The following is a 20,837-nucleotide window of genomic DNA, read 5'->3' on the forward strand; positions in this document are numbered from 1 at the left end:
TTATTTGTTACAGTTGTGATGATTATGGCGTACAGCTGATGAGAACCCCAAATTAACAATTTCAGCTTGGGGGTTTTCATCAGCTGTATGCCATAATCATCACAATTATAACAAGCAAAGGGTTGACATATCTCGCTTTGCATGTCATAAGTATCTCATATATTAAACTCCTGTAGCTAATGAAAACAATTGCTTACATAAATGGACTTTTCCACGATATTCTAATTTTTCGAGTTTTACCTGTACATGTGAGAGAAACTTTAAAAAAGACTGACTGCACTCAGCCTGGTATAAAAATCTTGGGGGACCATGGAGAAAACCTAAAGGGGAAAAGATAGCATTTGACAACTCTGGCGAAAACTGTGAGCAGACTCTGGCAGCCCCAGCAGGTATTTGACACTGGACTGTACAGATGGGTGTCTTGCATTCACCAGTTGAATACAAAACTAGAATCAGATACGACTAGAATCAGATTGTGTACCAGAGCACGTGAAAGATTCTCCTTGCCAAATGAGGTTCTTCCATACTGTTAGTATACCTGAGAAGATCACCACAATCATAATCCTGTTCATTTTGAAGTCTGGGTACTCTGCTTTCGTGAACATGCTCCTTTCTATTACAGTTCAATGCCTTTATTAGCTTTTGGCCCCTGCTCCACCGTAACTTTCTAAAACTTTACAATCCCAACCTGATTCCTGCATTGAATTTCAGTTTCGCTTGAATTTGAAAGCTACAAAACACAATCTACTTTCACAATGAGTGGCAGCGAGCTGTGTATAGAACTGGAGTGGTACAGTCATAGCTTGGGCTTTTTTTCTATGCCACACATGCCAAAAAATAGTTGGCCAATTGTGTTATGCGGTAAATGGTAAATTTAAATAGTAATTGGTAATTATTTTAAGCAAAACAAAATCATACTGCCTTTCCACCCTGCAGTGTGAACTTCCTTAAAGAGTCTTTATAACTGTAAATTACATAAATTATAACTTGTGACAGTTCTTGGTACAAGGCAGAAAGCTGGTTTATAAACACAGTATTAAAACAGACTCAAAGCCACAAAGCTCTCATCTAGCTGAAGCTAGTCTTTTCCATTCATTTAAGCAACCCTTTGCTGCATCTTGAATTAAGATCTTGCAGTGGCATTGCTTTATAAAGGCATCCATTTCAAGATGGTGTGGAGAATATTATATGTTAATCAGGGCTATAAACTAGCTCGCCAGTTGCAGTACGCACACACACACACACACACACACACTGCTTACTTGTTTTGGTATAAGGAGGAAGAACTCTTTTAAAAGCCAGACCACATAATACTAGTTTCCTCCACAGTTATGTATAGAGGGGGAACTAATGTATTCCCCTCTTACCAGTTTTAGGTGATTCCCATGGTACTGTTGCTAGCCTTTCTGTTCCCCTGGAAAGTCCAAAATGTATCTTTGAACATATAAACTACACTTATATGAAGCATAGTGCAGCTAGCTAGCAGTTCTTAAAAGGAAAAAAAAGAGTATTTTTGGCTTCCATCATTCCATTCCCATTGGATTGCAAAAGCTTCCCCCTAACACTTGTGTATGCTTTTTCTCAATGCTTCCTTTGTCCTTCCCTAGTATTTTATTTGTAGAAAGAGGCAGGGGGCGGGATCCAGCAGAATGAATGGTGGGGACAGCAAGAAACCTTTGGTAAACCATCTTATGCAACAGATTTTTAGCCTATTTTAGAAACTCAGATGTATAAGATAGGCGCCAAATAGCTCCTTAAAACCGGTGTTACAGTTGTTAAAATGGAACACCTAGTTGCCATTTTTGAGCCAGAAGGCCCGAAAATCGCGTTTTTCAATATAACTTTTTAGTTCCTGAAATTCATTCTGATTATGCAGATAAAATATAATGGGTAGAATTCTACAGGATGACTCGCTAGTGTGTGAAAATAGTCAAAATCCAAGGATCCCCAAGCATGCATCTCCAGATGGCGGATACTTCAGGCGACATCCTGGTGCCTGGGCGTCTTCACTTGGTTGCAAGTGGTCGATAGCCGGGTGCAAAATGCAGCTGGTGAATTTCAAAAGCTACTTTTAACTGCACATTAGGAAGTCATCCAGTGTGAACGGGTCTGTTGTTAATTGTCCGTCTCTGGACACATGCATGGATTATCTCCCTTTCTCCCAATGTAATAGCAGGGACTGGTTGGAAGCGCACCAGAAATGTCCTGACTATTGTGCTCTCTAACCTTGGCTCATGCCTTCCTGCTCTTGCTATCCCCTGTGTCCATTCTACATCAGTCTCCTGACATGGCTAATACCTCTAACCATGTTTCTATCCCCACCCCTTCCATTTTATTGATTCTAGGAGTTCCCCTGGTTTTGAAGTCTTTGCTGCTGTGAGAAGAGGCCTTCCCTTCTCAGAGAGCACGGTGGAATCTCCCTTTTAGGGCAGAACTGTCAAACTCATGGCTGCCTGTTTTCTATTAGCAACCAACAGAGCGCACAAGACAGAGACTCAAGCTCTTGTTTTGAAGTTTACCTGGGGCTACATAAATTATATTTATTGAGCACCTGGCAGGCTGCAGTACAAGACCGGCATGTTACAGCTGAGGCCCTGTGGGGCTGCTGGCTTGGCAGGTCTTCCCCAGGAGCCATCCTTTATCTAGCAAATCTTAATGGGGCAGTAACAAGAAGACCAATGCATGTTCCAGAACATGACAGTATCACTTAATTTCTAATGAATGAGTTGTATATAACATACCCACCTGAATAATTTGCAGAGGAAACCATTTTTGTACCAAAAAAATGACATATTTTCTCCCCTGGGTGACATAGGTTAACTGTTACACATACTCTGTTTCCAAAGTAAAGCCTTTTAAAGCATTTATATGTTTGGGTTTTGATTGTTTTCTATCTTGGCGAGCACTTGAGAGGCAGGTGGATTGTTGGGGGCAAGAAAAGATGCGTTGCGGAGTCCTGAGGACCTGATGTAACTATAAGAGAATATATGGCTGCACATCACCCTACCCAAAGGCCATTGCTAATTTCTGTCCAGACCTGATTCCTATGTGAGCAGCTTCTCCTGATGCCTGCATATTGTCGCATTTTACTCTGCATCCATGAAGCCTAGGAGGTTGCTTTTTAAAGGAGGCCTAAGACGGGTACATGATTTTATCCTTGTGCAAAGGTGCCTTCCTGGCCCTGAGTAGTTCATGAGGATAAATGTGAACTTAAATCTGCCAATAAAAAAATAGGCAAAGCATTTTCCTGTAAAATAAAACCGTTTGCTTTTTCTATGTGCTCTTATAGAACAAATGAAGGTAAACATTGGGTGCATACTGCAGAAATACCGGTACCTCTGATAGGACAAGGTTTCCTTACTTGACAGATTTCTTGAAAACACCAGCTTCTGCCCCAGAGACAAGGTTGGGGGGGGAATGCAGTTTACCATTTTTATCCTCCTTTTGTAGCAATTATTAATGTCGAAGTCATGCATATAAAACAGCAGTTATGAATACATGTGCGTAATGCATAACAGATGGGGGAGGGGGTTGTGCAAGCAAATGGGGTCTTTCCAGGATTTTAATGAGTGCTACAGAAGGCTTTTGTTAATATATAATGCCAAACATTCTCTACTAGAATGCTGGTGAACGAACAAGCCCCCTCCCCTCTCTTGAATTAAACTGTTAAATCTGAAATTCTTGACATTGTACAAATGTGGAATGTCAGATTACTCAAGATAAGACAGTAAATGTTTTAGATCTGTGACTTTTCCCCCTGCTGCTAGCAGAGGTTCTTTACTCTTGGGAAATCTGACTCTTTAAATCTTGTTTCTCTTGATGTCTTGTAATAAACGTCTAGATGTCATAAGAGGGTTCCTGTATAAACTGTCCTGAGGTTAAAAAAAAGAGAGCTTTGTATATATCTGTTTAGGGATGTCAGTAACACAGCTGGGAACACAAATCCTGAAAACATAAATGGCTGGTACTGTCAATCTCCAGTATTGCTTCTTCCTAAGTCAATTCTTTGCAAAGAGAGAATAAAATGCAATAGCTAGTTCATGCTGCAATTAAATATTGGGGGCGAGAGGGGCTTTTTCTGTACGTTAGAATAGCATTGCTACAAAGCAAGATTTCTAGCATACTGCTTGATAATGATTCACAGGGGACAAAAAGAAAGTTTTTAGTCGTAGTGCATTCTGTGCAACTTAGTGTATCTGCTGTCTCAGGAGACAGGAGCATTTGAATTGGGTGCAAAGCAAACTAATTTGAGGTTGTTTGAGGGGCAGGGAGCCTTTTGCTATAAAATGGATTAAGACGGGCGGGGGGGGGGGAATCAGTTTCTGCTTCAGCTGTGGAAATCCTTACCTTGGGTGTTAAATAATTTTCAAAGTGACTAATTTGGAATGCAGAAAACATTTAGTCGAGGCATAGGCAAACTCGGCCCTCCAGATGTTTTGGGACTACAACTCCCATCATCCCTGTCCACTGGTCCTGTTAGCTAGGGATGATGGGAGTTGTAGTCCCAAAACATCTGGTGGGCCGAGTTTGCCTATGCCTGATTTAGCCTATTTGTACAACATGCCTTAGGTTGTTGTTTTTACTTTGTTCTGTATTTTTTGGAAGGTAAATCAAAATGCTGCCTTTATTGGCATTTCTAACAGATGTTGTCTATTCTGTATCTTAAAAGCTGCTTGACTCTTTCGCAAAGGTAGCATGAACACTGCTCATAGATGCTGTATTCATTCCTGCAACAGAGCTTCAAGTTATCTTGAAGGGAGACTCATACAAAGCAGACTTCTATGAGAGGAAACAAGCATGAATTGAACTTACGTTTCAAGTTAGCTTCTAAGGGGGAAATCCTCAAGGCTTTATCACTGCTGTTGGTTTATGCTTGGGGTGGGTGGGACAAAAGTTTTAAGCTAAACTGTGAGCTATAGTTTAATGCAAATTTGTGTAATTTGCATAATTCTGCAACTCCTGCTCTTGCATAATTTATCATGCTTTTGCCAATCAGAGGAGGGGCAAGGACTTACGAATAATAACTCCATGCTAAACACTATATTCTGTACTCCTGCAGAATTGCAGGAAACACACAAAGCCCTGACTATATATTTCATTCTGATGTTGCTTTTATGATTGAGAATTTTAAAATATATCTTGGAATGTTCAGGTTATTACTTGACATAACCTTTACTGAATTTGCTGAAAAGTAGAAAACTGATAAAATAAACATCTATAAAGAGTGAATGTCTTTTCACCTCTCAGCTACGACTTGTTCATTTACAAGGAATAGAATTGTAAATTGACATGCAGAATTTCAGTTTGCATTTCTTAAAAAAACCCGTCCTGGTGCCCTAGAGAGTGATTTAATTTATTTTAACTTAAAACCTTTGAAATTGTTATGCTTGCCTAATATTTATTTGTCGTTTGCATCCAGTCATTGCTACTGATGAACTTAGGAAATGGGAAAAAATTCCTTGGAAAAATGAAGCACTGGGAAATTTTCCATTTCACTTCACTGACAGTAAGGGGATCTATGCCAATGTAACTGAAACACGGCATTTCTTTGCGGGGATGAGAGTCTTATACTTGGAAAAGCTGGCCAAACACGCTAAGGATAGAGCTGGAACAGTTCCTTTCAAAAAGCCTAGGTGTGGCTCAGCTGGGCTGGTTGAAATAGTTTGTTGCATCCCCAAGAACTGTCCTCCACTTGAGACGGAAGTGCTTCTAAACCCATAAGCCGCAGATGCTAGATAATGTTTTAATCATTGAACAGTTCATCATCCTAGTTACAGGTAGGTAGCCGTGTTGGTCTGCCGTAGTCGAAACAAAATAAAAAAAATCCTTCCAGTAGCACCTTAGAGACCAACTAAGTTTGTTCTTTTCAGAAGTGTGCATGCACACGAAAGCTCATACCAAGAACAAACTTAGTTGGTCTCTAAGGTGCTACTGGAAGGATTTTTTTTTTATTTTGTTTCGAGTTCATCATAAGTGAACTGAGCTTATGCAGATCTTATTTTTAAAGTGCATCAGTTGCATTTGCACTGTAATACTCTCTGTTTTGATGACATTTCCTTCATGTTTCTTGTAGGATATTCAGTCAGAAGAAGGCTGCAATTGAGAGAGAATATGCACAGGTAAGTCACAGAATAAATCTGTGCTGCTTGTCTCTTTTCCACTACTCCAAGTATCCTGCTCCCCTCCCATCCAATCAAAAAAAAGCCCGCCCTGGTGACATGGCCACTGCCAACAAGGCAGACCCAGAAAAGGTAGCAGCGGTGCCACAAAAATGAGGTACAGAGAAACTTACTAACCTCCACATTCCTGGCAGTAGGAATGTTTTTGTTGTATACTGGGTCTTGCTGGTGATCTATTCCCTCGCCTCAGGTGTAAGACATTTGGGGTTCCTTCTTCCAGTGCACTTAAGACAGGGGTCGGCAACCTAAGGCCCATGGGCCAGTAGCAGTCGACGAGGCTTGTCTAACCGGCCCATGGTGACCCCTGCTCTTACCGGCACGGCACGGGGGCCAACTTCCAGGTTGATGGCGCCTGTGCACACGAGTGCTCCTCCACCCCAGATGTGCGCCGGAAAGAGCGTGTGTGTGGGATGGAGAAACGCCCGTGCGCATGTGCACACGCTATTTCTGGCACACTTCTGGGTCAGAGGAGCGCCGGAAATAGCATACGCGCACGGGCGCTGCTCTGACCCAGAAGAGCGCGTGTGCGCACACGCTCCGGCGCATCCTCCAACAGACGGAGCGTTGACCGACCCATCCTCCGATTAAGGTTGCCGACCTCTGACTTAAGAGGTGGGAAAGAGACTTTAGAGACTTTGTGCTACAAGGCTGGGGTTGCATAACGCGGCCCTGCCTTCAGTGTTCTGCACATTGTACTCTATTCTTAGTACACTTATTGCTTGATCCAGTGTGGTGCTGTTGAGTAGCTCTGGACCTCTGCAACCTAGGGATAAATCTCCTTCACCGTGAAGTCCCTAAATAGCTTTGAGAAATACAGTGTCTGTCTCATTAAAACAGAAATAGGGGCACTCTTCTCAGGCTCTTTTAAGAGGATGGATTTCGCGAGGAATTGGATATCCTTTGCACATTATATCTCACATGAACAATAAATAATATCAACAGCACTACTAAAAATGCTGCACGGATGCACACATTTAACTATTCTGGTTTAGTTTGGTGCAACTGAACTATTCATGTGCCTGCAAGTGTCTATGCTTTGCTGGCATGCAGACCATCAGCTTGTTAGGCGAATTCGGACACTAAATAAAAACATTTTCTATTCATTCTGTCTGCAACATGTCTGAAATTCATTTTCATTATTTCTGACAAGGAATACATGTATAATGCCTGCTGGTCGCAGTTCTGTCAGACTTGTCACATTTTTTCCCCTTTGTGTCTCCCCTTCTGCTATCTTACGGTCTGTCAATTACCAAACATTTATCTTCAGTTGTTTGTTGTTTGAAGGCAAGGGAAGAGTTGTTGAGGGGAAATGTAGCTTGCCAGTAAATTTTGAGTGGCATGTTGAAGACCACAAGCAGTGAAGAATAGACCTCATCGTGAAATATTTGGCTTCAGCGAGTTCCTCTTATTGCCCCTTCTATCGGACAGAAATAGTAACCTTTTTCTTGCTCTTCAAGAAAACGAAATGGTACAGATGAAATAAACTGCTTTGTGTGAGTTCTTTGGTGCTGTGCCAACCATGTCTTGTTGGAAACAAAGAAATGGCAGTGTTTTGTCATTTAAGTCCTATAATAAAACATACTGAATTGCAAAGGCTGTACTCTTTCATGGTCAAAAATGTGTCGATTGAAGGAACATGCGCCAGCATTTCTGAGCAGTAGGAGACCTTGAAGCAGATTGAAACATGAATTGGATGGAATAGGTCCGTCCTTCAGGCCTAGGTGCTTGTGTGTAGTCCTGCTGGGGCCCTTTTCTGTAGCAGTAGTTAAACTATAAAGTTGGCCATGGTTACCGTACATTTACTACAAACTAAGCCAGACTTTTATTGACCATCCTAAGGACGCCCCTGACTTAGTGAGCAGGACTTTATAAGAGACCCCACCAGATGCATTGAATGGCTATAAGCACAGCTGAGCAAGATGGTTTGAACAGTGCTTTTTTTCTTAGTCTCTAGGTAATATAAGGGGCATAGTGAACTCCTTAAAGCCTGTTTCCCCTCACTGCAGTGCTAGAAGCAGTGCTTTCAGTCACAGAGAAATCCAGAAAGTGTTGACAGCTAAAGAAAACAGAGTGAATGTTTAAATTAAATCTGTTGTAAATGATTATTCAGTATATAAGGTCCTAAGTGTACAGTAGCTGACTTGTTTGGCTTCGAGCAGATAAAAAGCCCTTCTATCAGCCCAGCTCTCCAGCCTTACCCTCCCAAGGAAAGAAAAAGGGGGAGAGCGGAAATGTAAGGGTGGCCAAGTCGACTCAGGAAAGTGGCCTGTGCCAGCTGCCAAGTAATAAAAAGGCAGGCTCCTAATCTGACAAATATTTGCTACCTGCAGAGAGAAGTTCCTGTAGGGCCAAAGGTAGTGGGTTATATTTGGCTGACCATGGTGATAGCCGCAACGCTGCATCTGCCATTGTCATAATCATCTTAAGCAATTCAAGATCAAATTCCCATACCTCACCTGAAGTGTAAACATTCCCTTGGATAGCCTTCCTTCATTAGCGAAGCTAGGAAACCCCCCTCCCTTTATTTATTTTTTTGCAAGTAATATCATTGAGATCTGAATCCACAAGTGTGACTTACCGGTAAGGCTGCAAATTCTACGCAGTTCCTAGGAGTTTGTCTTATTGAACTCCATGAGGATTTCATCTCAGTCAGTGTGCGTGAGATTGTAGTGCGAGGCAAGCTTAAGATACGGGTTGCTGTCCAGACAAGAAAAATACTTACTGAAGGAAAGTATTGGATTTAAGCTAAATTCCACCTTCTGCATCTTTCAGTTACAGGACTTTACTGAACTTGTTGGCATAACATGTCATCTCTGTCTAGTAGAACTTGCATTCTCCAGCTTTTCATTGATCCTTTAAGAATGCTCTTACAGGATAGGCACACACATCCATTGCCCAGTGATCTGATGACCACTCCGTCTTGGCTTTGTTTGAACATATTGCATAGAGTGGCATCAATTTCACGTGGATACCCATTTGGACATCTTGTTGTTGTTCAGTCGTTCAGCCGTGTCCAGCTCTTCGTGACCCCCATGGACCAGAGCACGCCAGGCACGCCTATCCTTCACTGCCTCCCGCAGTTTGGCCAAACTCATGTTAGTAGCTTCGAGAACACTGTCCAACCATCTCGTCCTCTGCCGTCCCCTTCTCCTTGTGCCCTCCATCTTTCCCAACATCAGGATCTTTTCTAGGGAGTCTTCTCTTCTCATGAGGTGGCCAAAGTACTGGAGCCTCAACTTCAGGATCTGTCCTTCCAGTGAGCACTCAGGGCTGATTTCTTTAAGGATGGATCAGTTTGGTCTTCTTGCAGTCCATGGGACTCTCAAGAGTCTCCTCCAGCACCATAATTCAAAAGCATCAATTCTTCGTAATCTAGAGAACCTAAATTAACTCATATATTTAACTTAAGATGCATGCCCTGGTGGTTACTGTATCTTTAATGTGAACTGATTATAGTTTTTTTTTATTACTATTAGTTTTATTTATATCTTACATTTTTTTTCTTTATTAAATTTGCAAATAATAAAGGGGTGTGTGTGCTTGGTGCTTAATATTTTAAAATTAAAAGTCCAAATTCTTTGCAGTGGGGTGGTACATTTTTGCAACCTCTGAACTATTGCGTCATGGCTATTAGGCACAAGTTTGTCTTCTGCTAATGTCACAAGGAACAACACAGAGCATTGCAGATTTCCACTAGGACCTGTTTGGCATGTCCTTCCCCAGGATGTTCTGAGATTTCACTAAGCACTTCGAATATTGTCATAACTTTCTCTGTAGCCCTAAGGTCCTTTTATCTTTTTAAAAAGATTATACACTAATTTGAAGGAGCGCTGCATTTAGTGATAAGGTCTGAACTCAAGTTCAAATGGCCAGAAGACTGACTGCAGTGAGCAATGTGATCTTATTTAGCCACTACAATGGCTGGTTGTGTTGAGGTGGGGTAAAGGAAATATGCTTATTTTTTTCCTCCTCTTTCATAATTTCTGTGCTGTGAAGTCATCTGTTAAGGGTTTTAAATTGTGTATGAAAGATCATGGTTCGGATCCCAGGGACTGGTGAACTTCCTGTGCAAATGTTATTTTGTTCAGTGTGAGAGAGATCACATACAGCTTAATGTCTCCCGCACTAAACAAATATTTCATACACAATTTAAAACCCTTAACAGATGACTTCATTGTAACTCTGCTGGTTAATTGCAAAGTATAGAGAAAGAAGTCATGCATACACTGACATTAGGAATTACTGGCTGAAAGTCACACTTTCATTTCACAGAATGATCAGTCCTCTCGTTGTTGTTGTTGTTTAGTCGTGTCCGACTCTTTGTGACTCTGTGGACCAGAGCATGCCAGGCACTCCTGTCTTCCACTGCCTCCCGCAGTTTGGTCAGACTCATGTTGGTAGCTTCAAGAACACTGTCCTGTCCAACCATCTTGTCCTCTGTCGTCCCCTTCTCCTTGTGCCCTCCATCTTTCCCAACATCAGGGTCTTTTCCAGAGAGTCTTCTCTTCTCATGAGGTGACCAAAGTATTGGAGCCTCAGCTTCAGGATCTGTCCTTCCAGTGAGCACTCTCATGATCAGCCCTCTCAGCGGGTTATTATTTGGATAAAAGCTGCCTGAAGTTGGACTCTAGCGATGTCCAGAGGGCCAAAGGTTCCTCATCCCTGACATAGATTCATCAGGTGGGGAGTTATAAAAGTGCATTTCTGGCAATTATGCAGATGACCCAAATGAAAAGCCTTGAGTGCAAGGGCTGATCATCCTTTGGAATGAATGTGAGATCCTTCCCTTCTACCCGTCAGTCCTAAGCAGCAGAAAATGAGCATGTATTCACCAATCTACCTGATCTTCACACGATACTAATCAGAGGTCTTGGGGGACGTTAATTGTTTTCCTAAGTTACTTCATCATTCAGCCTTTGTCCCTGTCCTGGCTTAAGAGGAAAAACCTAATTCTATCTATTTCTTATGTCTATGAGCCCGTATACACGGTGCTAGTTTTCTAGAAAAAGAGGTGCCGAACACCTCTCTTGTTCTCTTATAATGGCAATGGCACCCACCTGAGAGGAGCTGGAACTGAGTTCTGGCTGAAAAACATCTTGCATGTACAGTAAGCCCACAACTTATGTGCATTTAACTTCAGCTCATTCAACTTTATGCACTTAGCATTAAAAAAAGAAATTAAAGAAATTAAAAGAGAATGGAAATGGGGTGGTCATTTGCGGGGCGGATCATTCCTGCCATTGCAGCCAGTGTGTTTTGACTATACATGATGTTAGCTTTAGGCACAATCCCTGGAACATATCCCCCATGTAAGTTGCGAGCTTAATGTATATGTAATGACGAAAACAGTTATTCGATTTTAGCTTCAGCGTGTTTTTTGCTCACGAGGAATGAAACACATATTTTAAAGAGTCACTTTATGTGTTTGCATGTCACCCTTTTACAGAAGTCAGAATAGTGCATGTAAGGCTTCCTTTTCACTTCAGCCCAGCCTCTTCCCACATGGAGAAACGTTTGTGGACTAATGCGAGATCTGAACTTCCAATAGTGAGCAAACTACTCTCACTTCGAGTAGTTTGGTTTTGGCGCATTGCTTTGACAGAGCTGTAGGGAGTCTGAAATATTTTTAGTCTCTCGGTAACAAGACACCAGTTTAATTACTCAGGTTTCCTTATCCACAATGGCTAGGTGATGGTCTTCCTTAGCAATGAGATATGGAAGGTAGCCTCAGTTCCATGGTTTATCTTGTAAGGTCACACTCAGCTTTGTACAGGAAGAAGGGTTCGATTTCCCTGTCTCTAAAATGTAAGACCCTTAGTACAGTCACGGGAACACCTTTGCCTACCAGCATATTATTGGACAGGACAAATCTGGGATGGAGAAGCAGGGAGTGCAAGCAAAGTCCCCTCCTGAAGATCTGTCTGTTATCAAAGCCTGTGTGTTGTCCTAGGCCGGGAGAGTACAATTGCAAATTCACACCATCCCTCAGTGGAGGAGACAGATAACTATGACATCTCACTGATTTTAAAAGTCTATCTGTAGCCTGCTGTTGGCATTCAAGCTGCCACTTCATACAAAATCACACTATTGCAACATCTGGAAATTCAGCAGAAGCTCAGTTTGTGTAATGAGATTCCTTTAATGGTCGTTGAAGATGGTAACCAAGTTATTGAGAGAGAATCAAGAGTGAGTAGACTTTAATTAAATATCACATTGGCAACAAGCCTAGAAGCAGCGCTTGGATTAAAAGAGCTGTGTTTGTGAGATACAGACACAGTGAATACTTTTATTATTATTATTAATTATTGCCATTGGCTTCAAGATACTCATGCAGTGCAGATGTTCAGTCTGTATACAGGTACAGGAGGAGTATTATTGCCAATTATTGGTGTCAGTTCTTTCTTCTTCTTTTTAAAATAAGTTTGCCCTGAAGTTACTTATTTTTTATATGGAGGAGATAAAAATCTCCAAACAAGCATAGCTGTGTAGACAAAAAGCTGTTTACCCCCGTGTGTGCATGTTGTGTGGACTGTATACAGGAAAATTCCTGGAAACCCCCGACAATTCCTTAAGGGCATAAGAGGTAAGGAGAAAACTTAACAGTTCCCTCAGTTGCCACCTGCTCGCTTCTTGAAAAAATGGAGTGCTGCAACACTGGAGTCATATGGGATTGCAGATCCTTCTTTATGAAGTAGAAAATTGAGTTTTCTATTATTATCATCCATTAAATTCTATACTGCCCCTTCATCTGAGGATCACAGCGCCATTTGCAATATAAAAAACAAAAGTACATAACATAGTAACAAACAGAAACAAATACACACAAAGTTTGAAAGGCCACAGATTGTTTAATTAGCCAAAGGCCTCGGAGAAGAGGAATGTTTTTGCCTGGCACCTAAAGATATGTAATGAAGGGGCCAGGAGGGTCTCCCTAGGGAGAGCATACCACAAACGGGAGACATTGCAGAAAAGGCCTGCTCTCATGTTGCAGCCCTCCATGCCTCTTGTGGTGGAGGCACATGAAGAAGGACCTCTGATGATGATCACAGGATCTGGGTCAGTTTTCTAGTTCGTGTAAGAAGAGCCGTGTGTGTGTGTGTGTGTGTGTGTGTGTGTGTGTGTGTGTTTCTGCATGTTTGAGGTTACTATGTTTCAATCATGGGATGAGTTTCCTCAGAGTGTGTCCCAGCAAACTGTTTGTGAGGAATTGGTCCTCAGATTAGCTTTCGTAGCTTCCTTTACTTTCTCCATTCTATTGACAAATCTCTGCAGCGCCCTCTTCTCCCTTTAGCGTCTTCCCATATACAGTTTCCTGTTATTGATGGGACTTCTGTATCACACTGGAGTGCTGAGCTAGTGGCTGAGGGAAGAAAGTGGATAGTGTTGTGCTGAGATGATCAGTGTAAGCATATATTTAGGGAAACTACTGAGTGTGATATTAGCATCAGCAGTTTGTGAATCTCTGTTTTGATTTATTTTAAGGCAAATTTCTAAATCTTACAGTTGTGGTGATCTATTTGAAAACCTTTGGGCAATATCAGATGAAATCTCTGAATCCAGAAAAGTGATTCAAGGACATGCTGATTGAGCTACAGTATGTTCCAGTAAAGGAGGGTAGCTGAATGCAAAATTTCCTTATGGATTCACATCCACATGACCTAGTGACAGTCAGTGGCTTAGACCTACCCTCCATGAGTCACTTCTATCACTCACGGAGACTTATGTAATGATAGGTGCTGGTCTGAACTTTCTACATGCTTTATTTCTATGGATCATGGCATTTTGCACCCGGCATGAGTTTAATATGAAATATACAGCTCATGAATGACCTGTGACTTGACCTGGAAAGAACAGTTAACATCCTGATCCACAATAGTTGCAAAAGAGAGAGAGAGAGAGAGAGAGAGAGAGAAATCAGCATACTAATCCTTGTATGTTCCAGAAAGGTTTAATTATCACTCTCCTCCAAGCAGAAACCAGACTTCATACAGATAATGAAAGAGTTTTAAGGTAACTTAATGATTCAGGAACTGTAAAGGTGAAGTTGTGGTCTTCACAAAATTAAGGTCATGTCCTCTTCACTTCACACTCACCTTACTAAACACAGTAGTGAGCTAGAAAGAATAAACAACAGTTTGAAAGATGTTATGTTATTCTCTCACTAAGAAACCCCCTCCCCTCTCCATAGAAGTTAGAGTCAAAGTAAACTTAAAACCCCCCTCTCCATTTTAAAATTGCTAGTCAGCACACAAACAGAAGCTCTCTTGGCCACCTCCACTCATACAGCAGAAGGCAGCGATGGCCTAGAAGGCTTTAAAAGAAGATTAGACAAATTCATTGAGGTGAGGGCTACTTGCCACGATGGCCACGCTCTGCCTCCACAGCTGGAGGCAGTAATGCTTCTGAAAACCAGTTTCTGGAAACCGCAGGAGGGGGGCGGGCCCTTGTTCTCAGATCTAGCCTGCCAGATTCCCACAGGCATCTCTGGCTGGCCACTGTGAGAACAGGATGCTGGACAAGGTGGGCCATTGGCCTGATCCAGCAGACTCTTCTTGTGTTAAGATGTGACAAAAGCTCTAAATGAAATCTATAAGACTCTTGGCAATTAACTTGGCTTTTTTTAAAAAAAATAAAAAAATAAATCTGAATTAAACCTGCCTTGGGGTTTCCCCCCCCCATTTCCTGCCAGCCATTCTAAGAAATGTTGTTTTCAGTGTAATCCTGGAAATACTTTGTTTCCTCCTGCTTTTGTAACTTTGAATAAAGGAGCATGAGGCAGTTAGAACTGTGGACCAAAAAGAAAAGTCCGGTTTTCGTGAAATAGCCTTTGTGGAGAGAAGAGTTTTTCCTATTCTTGGCACATCTTTCAGGGAGACGAGACACTGTCTGACTTAGCAACTGCTGCTGCTGCTGGCTGTTTTTGTTAAGATGCAGAGCTAGTGTAGTAACTCATGAGTGGAAAAACAAAACCTGAGTGAGAGCTGTCCTTCAGTAGCTCTGTGGTAAGGGCTAGGTTGCATGCCATTAAATTAAACTGGTAATTTGCTATTTCCCAAGTGCCCTTTGCCCTTGAAGGAAATTGTCTGGGGAAACCTTTACTTTCAATTCCTTCTTGCGGCTTCTCTGCGCAACTAGGCATTCCCCTGTTATCTTCCCATATTAGTTATGAAAGCCCCAATTCCAAAGACTTAAAAGTACGAAGAAAGAGCAGCCCCGTCCAGAGCAGCCCATCTTCCCACCTCCCATACTCATAAACACCTCTGTATTTTCAGGATTCAGCTACAGTTTATTGGTCCACATCCAGCCCATCACCACCTCCAAGAACTGGTCTAGCGCTTCAACCTCATCTCTTGGTTCAGATGGAGTAGAGAGAGAAATCTGGTGTCATCTGCATGTTGGTGATACCAGATTTCCTGATGACAGCTTCCAGTGGTTTCTGGTAGATGTAGAATAGCATAGAGGGCAAGACCGTAGCCTACAGGACGCAACAGATGAACTTCCATGGAGCTGAACAGTCCCCCTCCCCCTTGGGTGAACAGGGGTTTTCCTGTGCAATGACTGGGCATGAAGTCAGACTGAAACAGTTTCAGACAATCTGTTTCCTTCATACATGCCTGAAGCTGGGCTACCACCACCTGTGCTAAGAGGATATTTGGCATTTCTGGGTTCAGAGAAATCATCTTAAAGAGGGGACCTGCCACCACCTCCTTCAAGACAGATGACACAGTACCTCTGTCTCCTCCAGTGAAGCATCACTCACTCCCAGGACCAACCCTTTGGCTAGCTCCAAGAAGTCGAAGTTGCCATGGGTCAGGAAGGCAGGTGGTCAGCTGTACTTCCCAACATAACCCCACTATATCCAAAGATCTTGGGGGAGTTGAGTTTTCAGAGAACACGGTTTTTTAATGAATCGTGCTCTCCACCTTCAAAAGATTTTGAGTTGAAATTCCATTTAATGTCAGTGCTGTGGAATTCTGTTTGCATCGGAATTTTGAAAATGAACAGTTTTGCTATTTTCCAGTATGAACTATATGAACCGTGTTAAATCTTGTCTGCTAAGCTTGGTATTTAGAATTTGTGGGTGATAGTCATTTATATCTACCCATGCGTGGAACAGTTTTCCCTTCGGTCTCTTGCGTGTGCCCCAAATCTATTCCAAAGAGTTATGGAACTCTCTGGAGCAGAGGCAGGAAAGTCTCATAACTTTGGATATAGGTATCAGAAAAAGATTTTTTCTTCTTTATTCAAGATAGGCTTTTTTGTTTAATTTGTTTAATATTGGCTAGAATCCGAATAATTGAGCAACTAATTCTGTACTGGGGAGGGGCAGTTGGACCTGTGTGTGGAATGTTTGATCTGGTGTGTGGGGCTGTTCGCTATTGAAATCTAAAAGTCCCACATTTCTGCACCTGATGATGACTGGCATTGTAGTCTGTTCTTAGTGAGAGGGCTGCATATATATCAGCCAAAGGTACTTAAATTTTTACACTGTCCTTGAGTGAGATCCTTCAGAATTGGCTCTCGGCCAATGATTATCATAGCTTCAGTTTTGTCATCATTTACTGGAAATTCAGGAAATTAAAGAGCACTTGTAAAGAGCTGCTTGTTACTGCTGACCAGTAATTCATCATATTAAAAATCAACATGCCATAAGCAGCAAAAGATTTCATTCAACCTCCTTATTTAACTTTTATTGACCAATGTGTTCTCTAGGCACTTCAGTTTGTCATTTTGAACATGGGTTTATTGGTTCCTTTTATTTATTTATTTATTTTGCCAAATTATTTTGTGCTTGTGTGCTCAAACAATACCCCAGGGTATCTGGTTTCCTGGACAGCATTATATACTTCTTGTTGAGAATGCAAGTCCAGAGACTCCTCAAGAACATAGGAAGTTTTACATTTGAGTGTACACCTTTTATTGGTGATGACTGACTTGGGTTCCCCAAATTAATGCGGAATACGTTACAGTTGGAATTGGTAGGCTTGAGGGTAGGTTGAATCTGCAAAACTCTTTTGTGTCTAGGTCCTGTGGGCAAGGTGGGGAGCCTTTGTCAGCCTAAGGGTCATATTCCCTCATAGAAAAATTTTCAGAGGGCTGAATGCCTTTGGTGGGTTGGGCCACAGGTAAAACTGGAGAAAGCAATGGATGTGACTTCTGCCTTTGTACATCTGGCAACACTCCTGCCACTGCAAAATGTCAGAGGGCTGTGTCATTCAGATATGCCATGTGCATGCACACATACCGGTATATCCAAGCGAGGTGGAAACATAATCACTGTTCAATGACACATGCCAAGCCAGGCAAAAGTTCCTCCTCCTCCTCCTCCTCCTCCTCCTCCTCCTCCTCCTCCTCATAGAATCATAGAGTTGGAAGAGACCACAAGGGCCATCCAGTCCAACCCCCTGCCAAGCAGGAAACACCATCAAAGCATTCCTGACAGGTGGCTGTCAAGCCTCTGCTTAAAGACCTCCAAAGAAGGAGACTCCACCACACTCCTTGGTAGCAAATTCCACTGTTGAACAGCTCTCACTGTCAGGAAGTTCTTCCTAATGTTTAGGTGGAATCTTCTTTCTTGTAGTTTGAATCCATTGCTCCGTGTCCGCTTCTCTGGAGCAGCAGAAAACAACCTTTCACCCTCCTCTATATGACATCCTTTTATATATTTGAATATATCATATCACCCCTTAACCTTCTCTTCTCCAGGCTAAACATACCCAGCTCCCTAAGCCGTTCCTCATTAGGCATCGTTTCCAGGTCTTTGACCATTTTGGTTGCCCTCTCCTGGACACATTCCAGCTTGTCAGTATCCTTCTTGAACTGTGGTGCCTAGAACTGGACACAGTATTACAAGCGAGGTCTGACCAGAGTGGAATACAGTGGTAATATTACTTCCCTTGATCTAGATGCCGCCGCCTCCTCCTTCATACCTCCCCCACCTGACTGGGTTGCCCCAGCTACTCTGGGCAGCTTCCAACATATATAAAAACATAATAAAACATGCCCTTATACAGGGCTGCCTTCAGATGTCTTCTAAAGGTCATATAGTTACTCATCTCCTTGACATCTGATGGGACGGTGTTCCACAGGGCGGGCGCCACCACTGAGAAGGCCCTCTGCCTGATTCCCTGTAGCTTCACTTCTTACAGAGAGGGAGATTCTCACTGCTGGATCTCATTGTGCGGGCTGGACGATGGGGGTAGAGACGCTCCTTCAGGTTTACTGGGCCGAGGCCATTTAGGGCTTTAAAAGTCACCACCAACCCATTGAATTGTGCTCGAAAATGTACTGGGAGCCAGTGTAGGTCTTTCAGGACCAATGTTATATTGTCCCGGCAGCTGCTCCCAGTCACCAGTGACAGTGCAGAGCAGGACTTGTGAGGCTTGTGGCCTGGGGAGACACCCCCCCCCAAGAACTGTTATGGAGGGGCCTGGAGGGGCACATCTAGGTCTGAGGTTCCCCACCTCTGTTCTAGGATATATATGCCTGTTGAAAATATGATTTAAATCAAACTGATATAAATCATGATTTAAATCACTAGTCAGTAAGGCTTGATTTAAATCACTGTTTTCTACATAAAGACTAATTCTTGCTTAAATAAAGCATTTTATTTTTTTTTAAAAAAATCCGATTTAAATTTAAAAAATCTGATTTTTAAAAAAAATTTTTTAAAAAAAAAATCATTGATTTTTATCCACCCTGATTTGCATCCTGTCAGTTCTTGTTGCTCTTCACATGTGGCCTGACAGACACTGGTATACAATACTCATAGAGGCTTGGCAAAATTGTAATTCTGAAAGGAAGGCAAGTAAGGGAGGAGTTGAAATGAACCAAAGGAAAATTCTCCAACCCCCTGCCCAGCCAGCCTCCACAAATAAACCTACACACCACTGTAATTACCCGACAGGAGATAACATTGTACACATTTATATTTTTGCATCACTAAGCATATGCCATAAATATTTATATAGGGGTTCATAAATTATATAAAATCTTTGGAAATGCTCTTGATAATCATGAAACAGAGCTTTCGAGATGTATAGCAGAATTTGTTTCCTGCAGCTTCAGCACCGCTTTTGACCTGTGTTAACATGTCTTCTAGAGGTAGCACATCTTCTGTTTTGATCTCGCTCCCTCTCCCTCTGTGGCCCACCTCTCTTTCCGATTGTGCCACCATGCTGCTGTAGAACAGCAGGAGAAAGGGGAACTTGGGGAGTGAGTTGCAAGTAAGTTAATTTTGCCCTCTTACACTTCGGCACACACATGTCCGCAGGCAGGCCTGCACGCTCTCTTCCGCTCCCTCGCTCCTTTCCTCCCCTTTGGGGAACAGGCAGAGAGGGAAATCCTGGTTTGTTTTTCCACATGACTGGGAAACAATCGCTCTTTCCACATGGACCCCTTCTCCCATTCCTGGGAAAACAGCAGGGAATATTTGCATAATCGTCTTTAGTACTATTGTGGGCGGGCTCTGGGTGCCAGTGTGGAGGAGCAGACTGGCCACCTGTCCAGAACAAATGAACTTAGCCTTTGTGCAACATTTATCTCTGTTTCCACAGTGTTATTTCTGCGTAATGAATAACTTGATTAAAATATTATAAAACTAATCACTCAGTAAATGCCTGTGTTGGGTTTTTAATCCCCCCTTTCAAGGGAGCGAAGGAATTTCCTACTTCTGTGCTAGCACAATGATATTTTGAAGGTCCTCTCTGACATAGTTTTATAACTGCCTTTGTGAAATTATCCTTATGAATATTAATTAGGGGTGTGGGAATTGTGGGGGGGGGGAGAGAAGAAACCCCTCCAAACTTCAAAATGTTTTCTATAAATTAAGTGTTGTCCAGGATTCACTAATGGGCCAGTTCACCTATGCAGAGCAATTTAATAATAATAATAATAATAATAATAATAATAATAATAATAGAAAATGGGAAAAGAGAAAGTTGCTGGTAACCAATTATGGAAGATGATAAACTTCACTGATACTTCATTGCAGGAAGTAATTCTGTAACCTCAGAAAATGCTGGATATGAATATAATTTCTATTTAGCAAATAGAAATAAAAAATACCTACTACCCGGTAAATGCATCCATTTATTTATTTATTTTAACCTCATTGTAAGAGGCATGTGTAATGTTCCCCAGGTGCTTATTTGGCTAAGAAAGTGGGCTTATGAAGCTAGATCCGTTTGTACCTCTTTATAAAATGTAATCTATTGAGGGACCCAGGTGGCGCTGTGGGTTAAACCACTGAGCCTAGGGCTTGCTGATCAGAAGGTCGGCAGTTCGAATCCCTGCCACGGGGTGAGCTCCCGTTGCTCGGTCCCAGCTCCTGCCCACCTAGCAGTTCGAAAGCATGTCAAAGTGCAAGTAGATAAATAGGGACCGCTCCAGCGGGAAGGTAAACGGCGTTTCCGTGCGCTGCCCTGGTTCGCCAGAAGCAGCTTTGTCATGCTGGCCACATGACCCGGAAGCTGTCTATGGACAAACGCCGGCTCCCTCGGCCTATAGAGCGAGATGAGCGCCGCAACCCCAGAGTCGGACACGACTGGACCTGATGGTCAGGGGTCCCTTTACCTTTACCTTTAATATTTAATGTTAGTTGCTTGTGCTGTGTGTGTGTTTTGTTTTGTTTACTGTGGGGGGCACATTAAAATAGAA

General features: G+C 42.3%; 1 protein-coding gene across 6 annotated transcripts in view; it reads left to right on the forward strand.

Moving 5' to 3' along the window:
* The window catches only part of FCHSD2 (FCH and double SH3 domains 2), a 132,280-nt gene that overhangs the window by 21,808 nt on the left and 89,635 nt on the right, over positions 1 to 20,837 (forward strand). For 5 of the 6 annotated variants that reach the window (XM_033145973.1, XM_033145971.1, XM_033145972.1 and 2 more), the window contains exon 3: positions 6,074 to 6,119. The exons of the other annotated variant lie outside the window; for it this stretch is intronic. In XM_033145973.1, coding sequence (XP_033001864.1) covers positions 6,074 to 6,119 — 46 coding nt within the window. The remainder of the gene's footprint in view (positions 1 to 6,073; positions 6,120 to 20,837) is intronic. 6 annotated transcript variants of the gene reach the window in all.

The sequence above is a fragment of the Lacerta agilis genome, chromosome 4 (assembly GCF_009819535.1).
Source record: "Lacerta agilis isolate rLacAgi1 chromosome 4, rLacAgi1.pri, whole genome shotgun sequence".
Classification (NCBI taxonomy): domain Eukaryota; kingdom Metazoa; phylum Chordata; class Lepidosauria; order Squamata; family Lacertidae; genus Lacerta; species Lacerta agilis.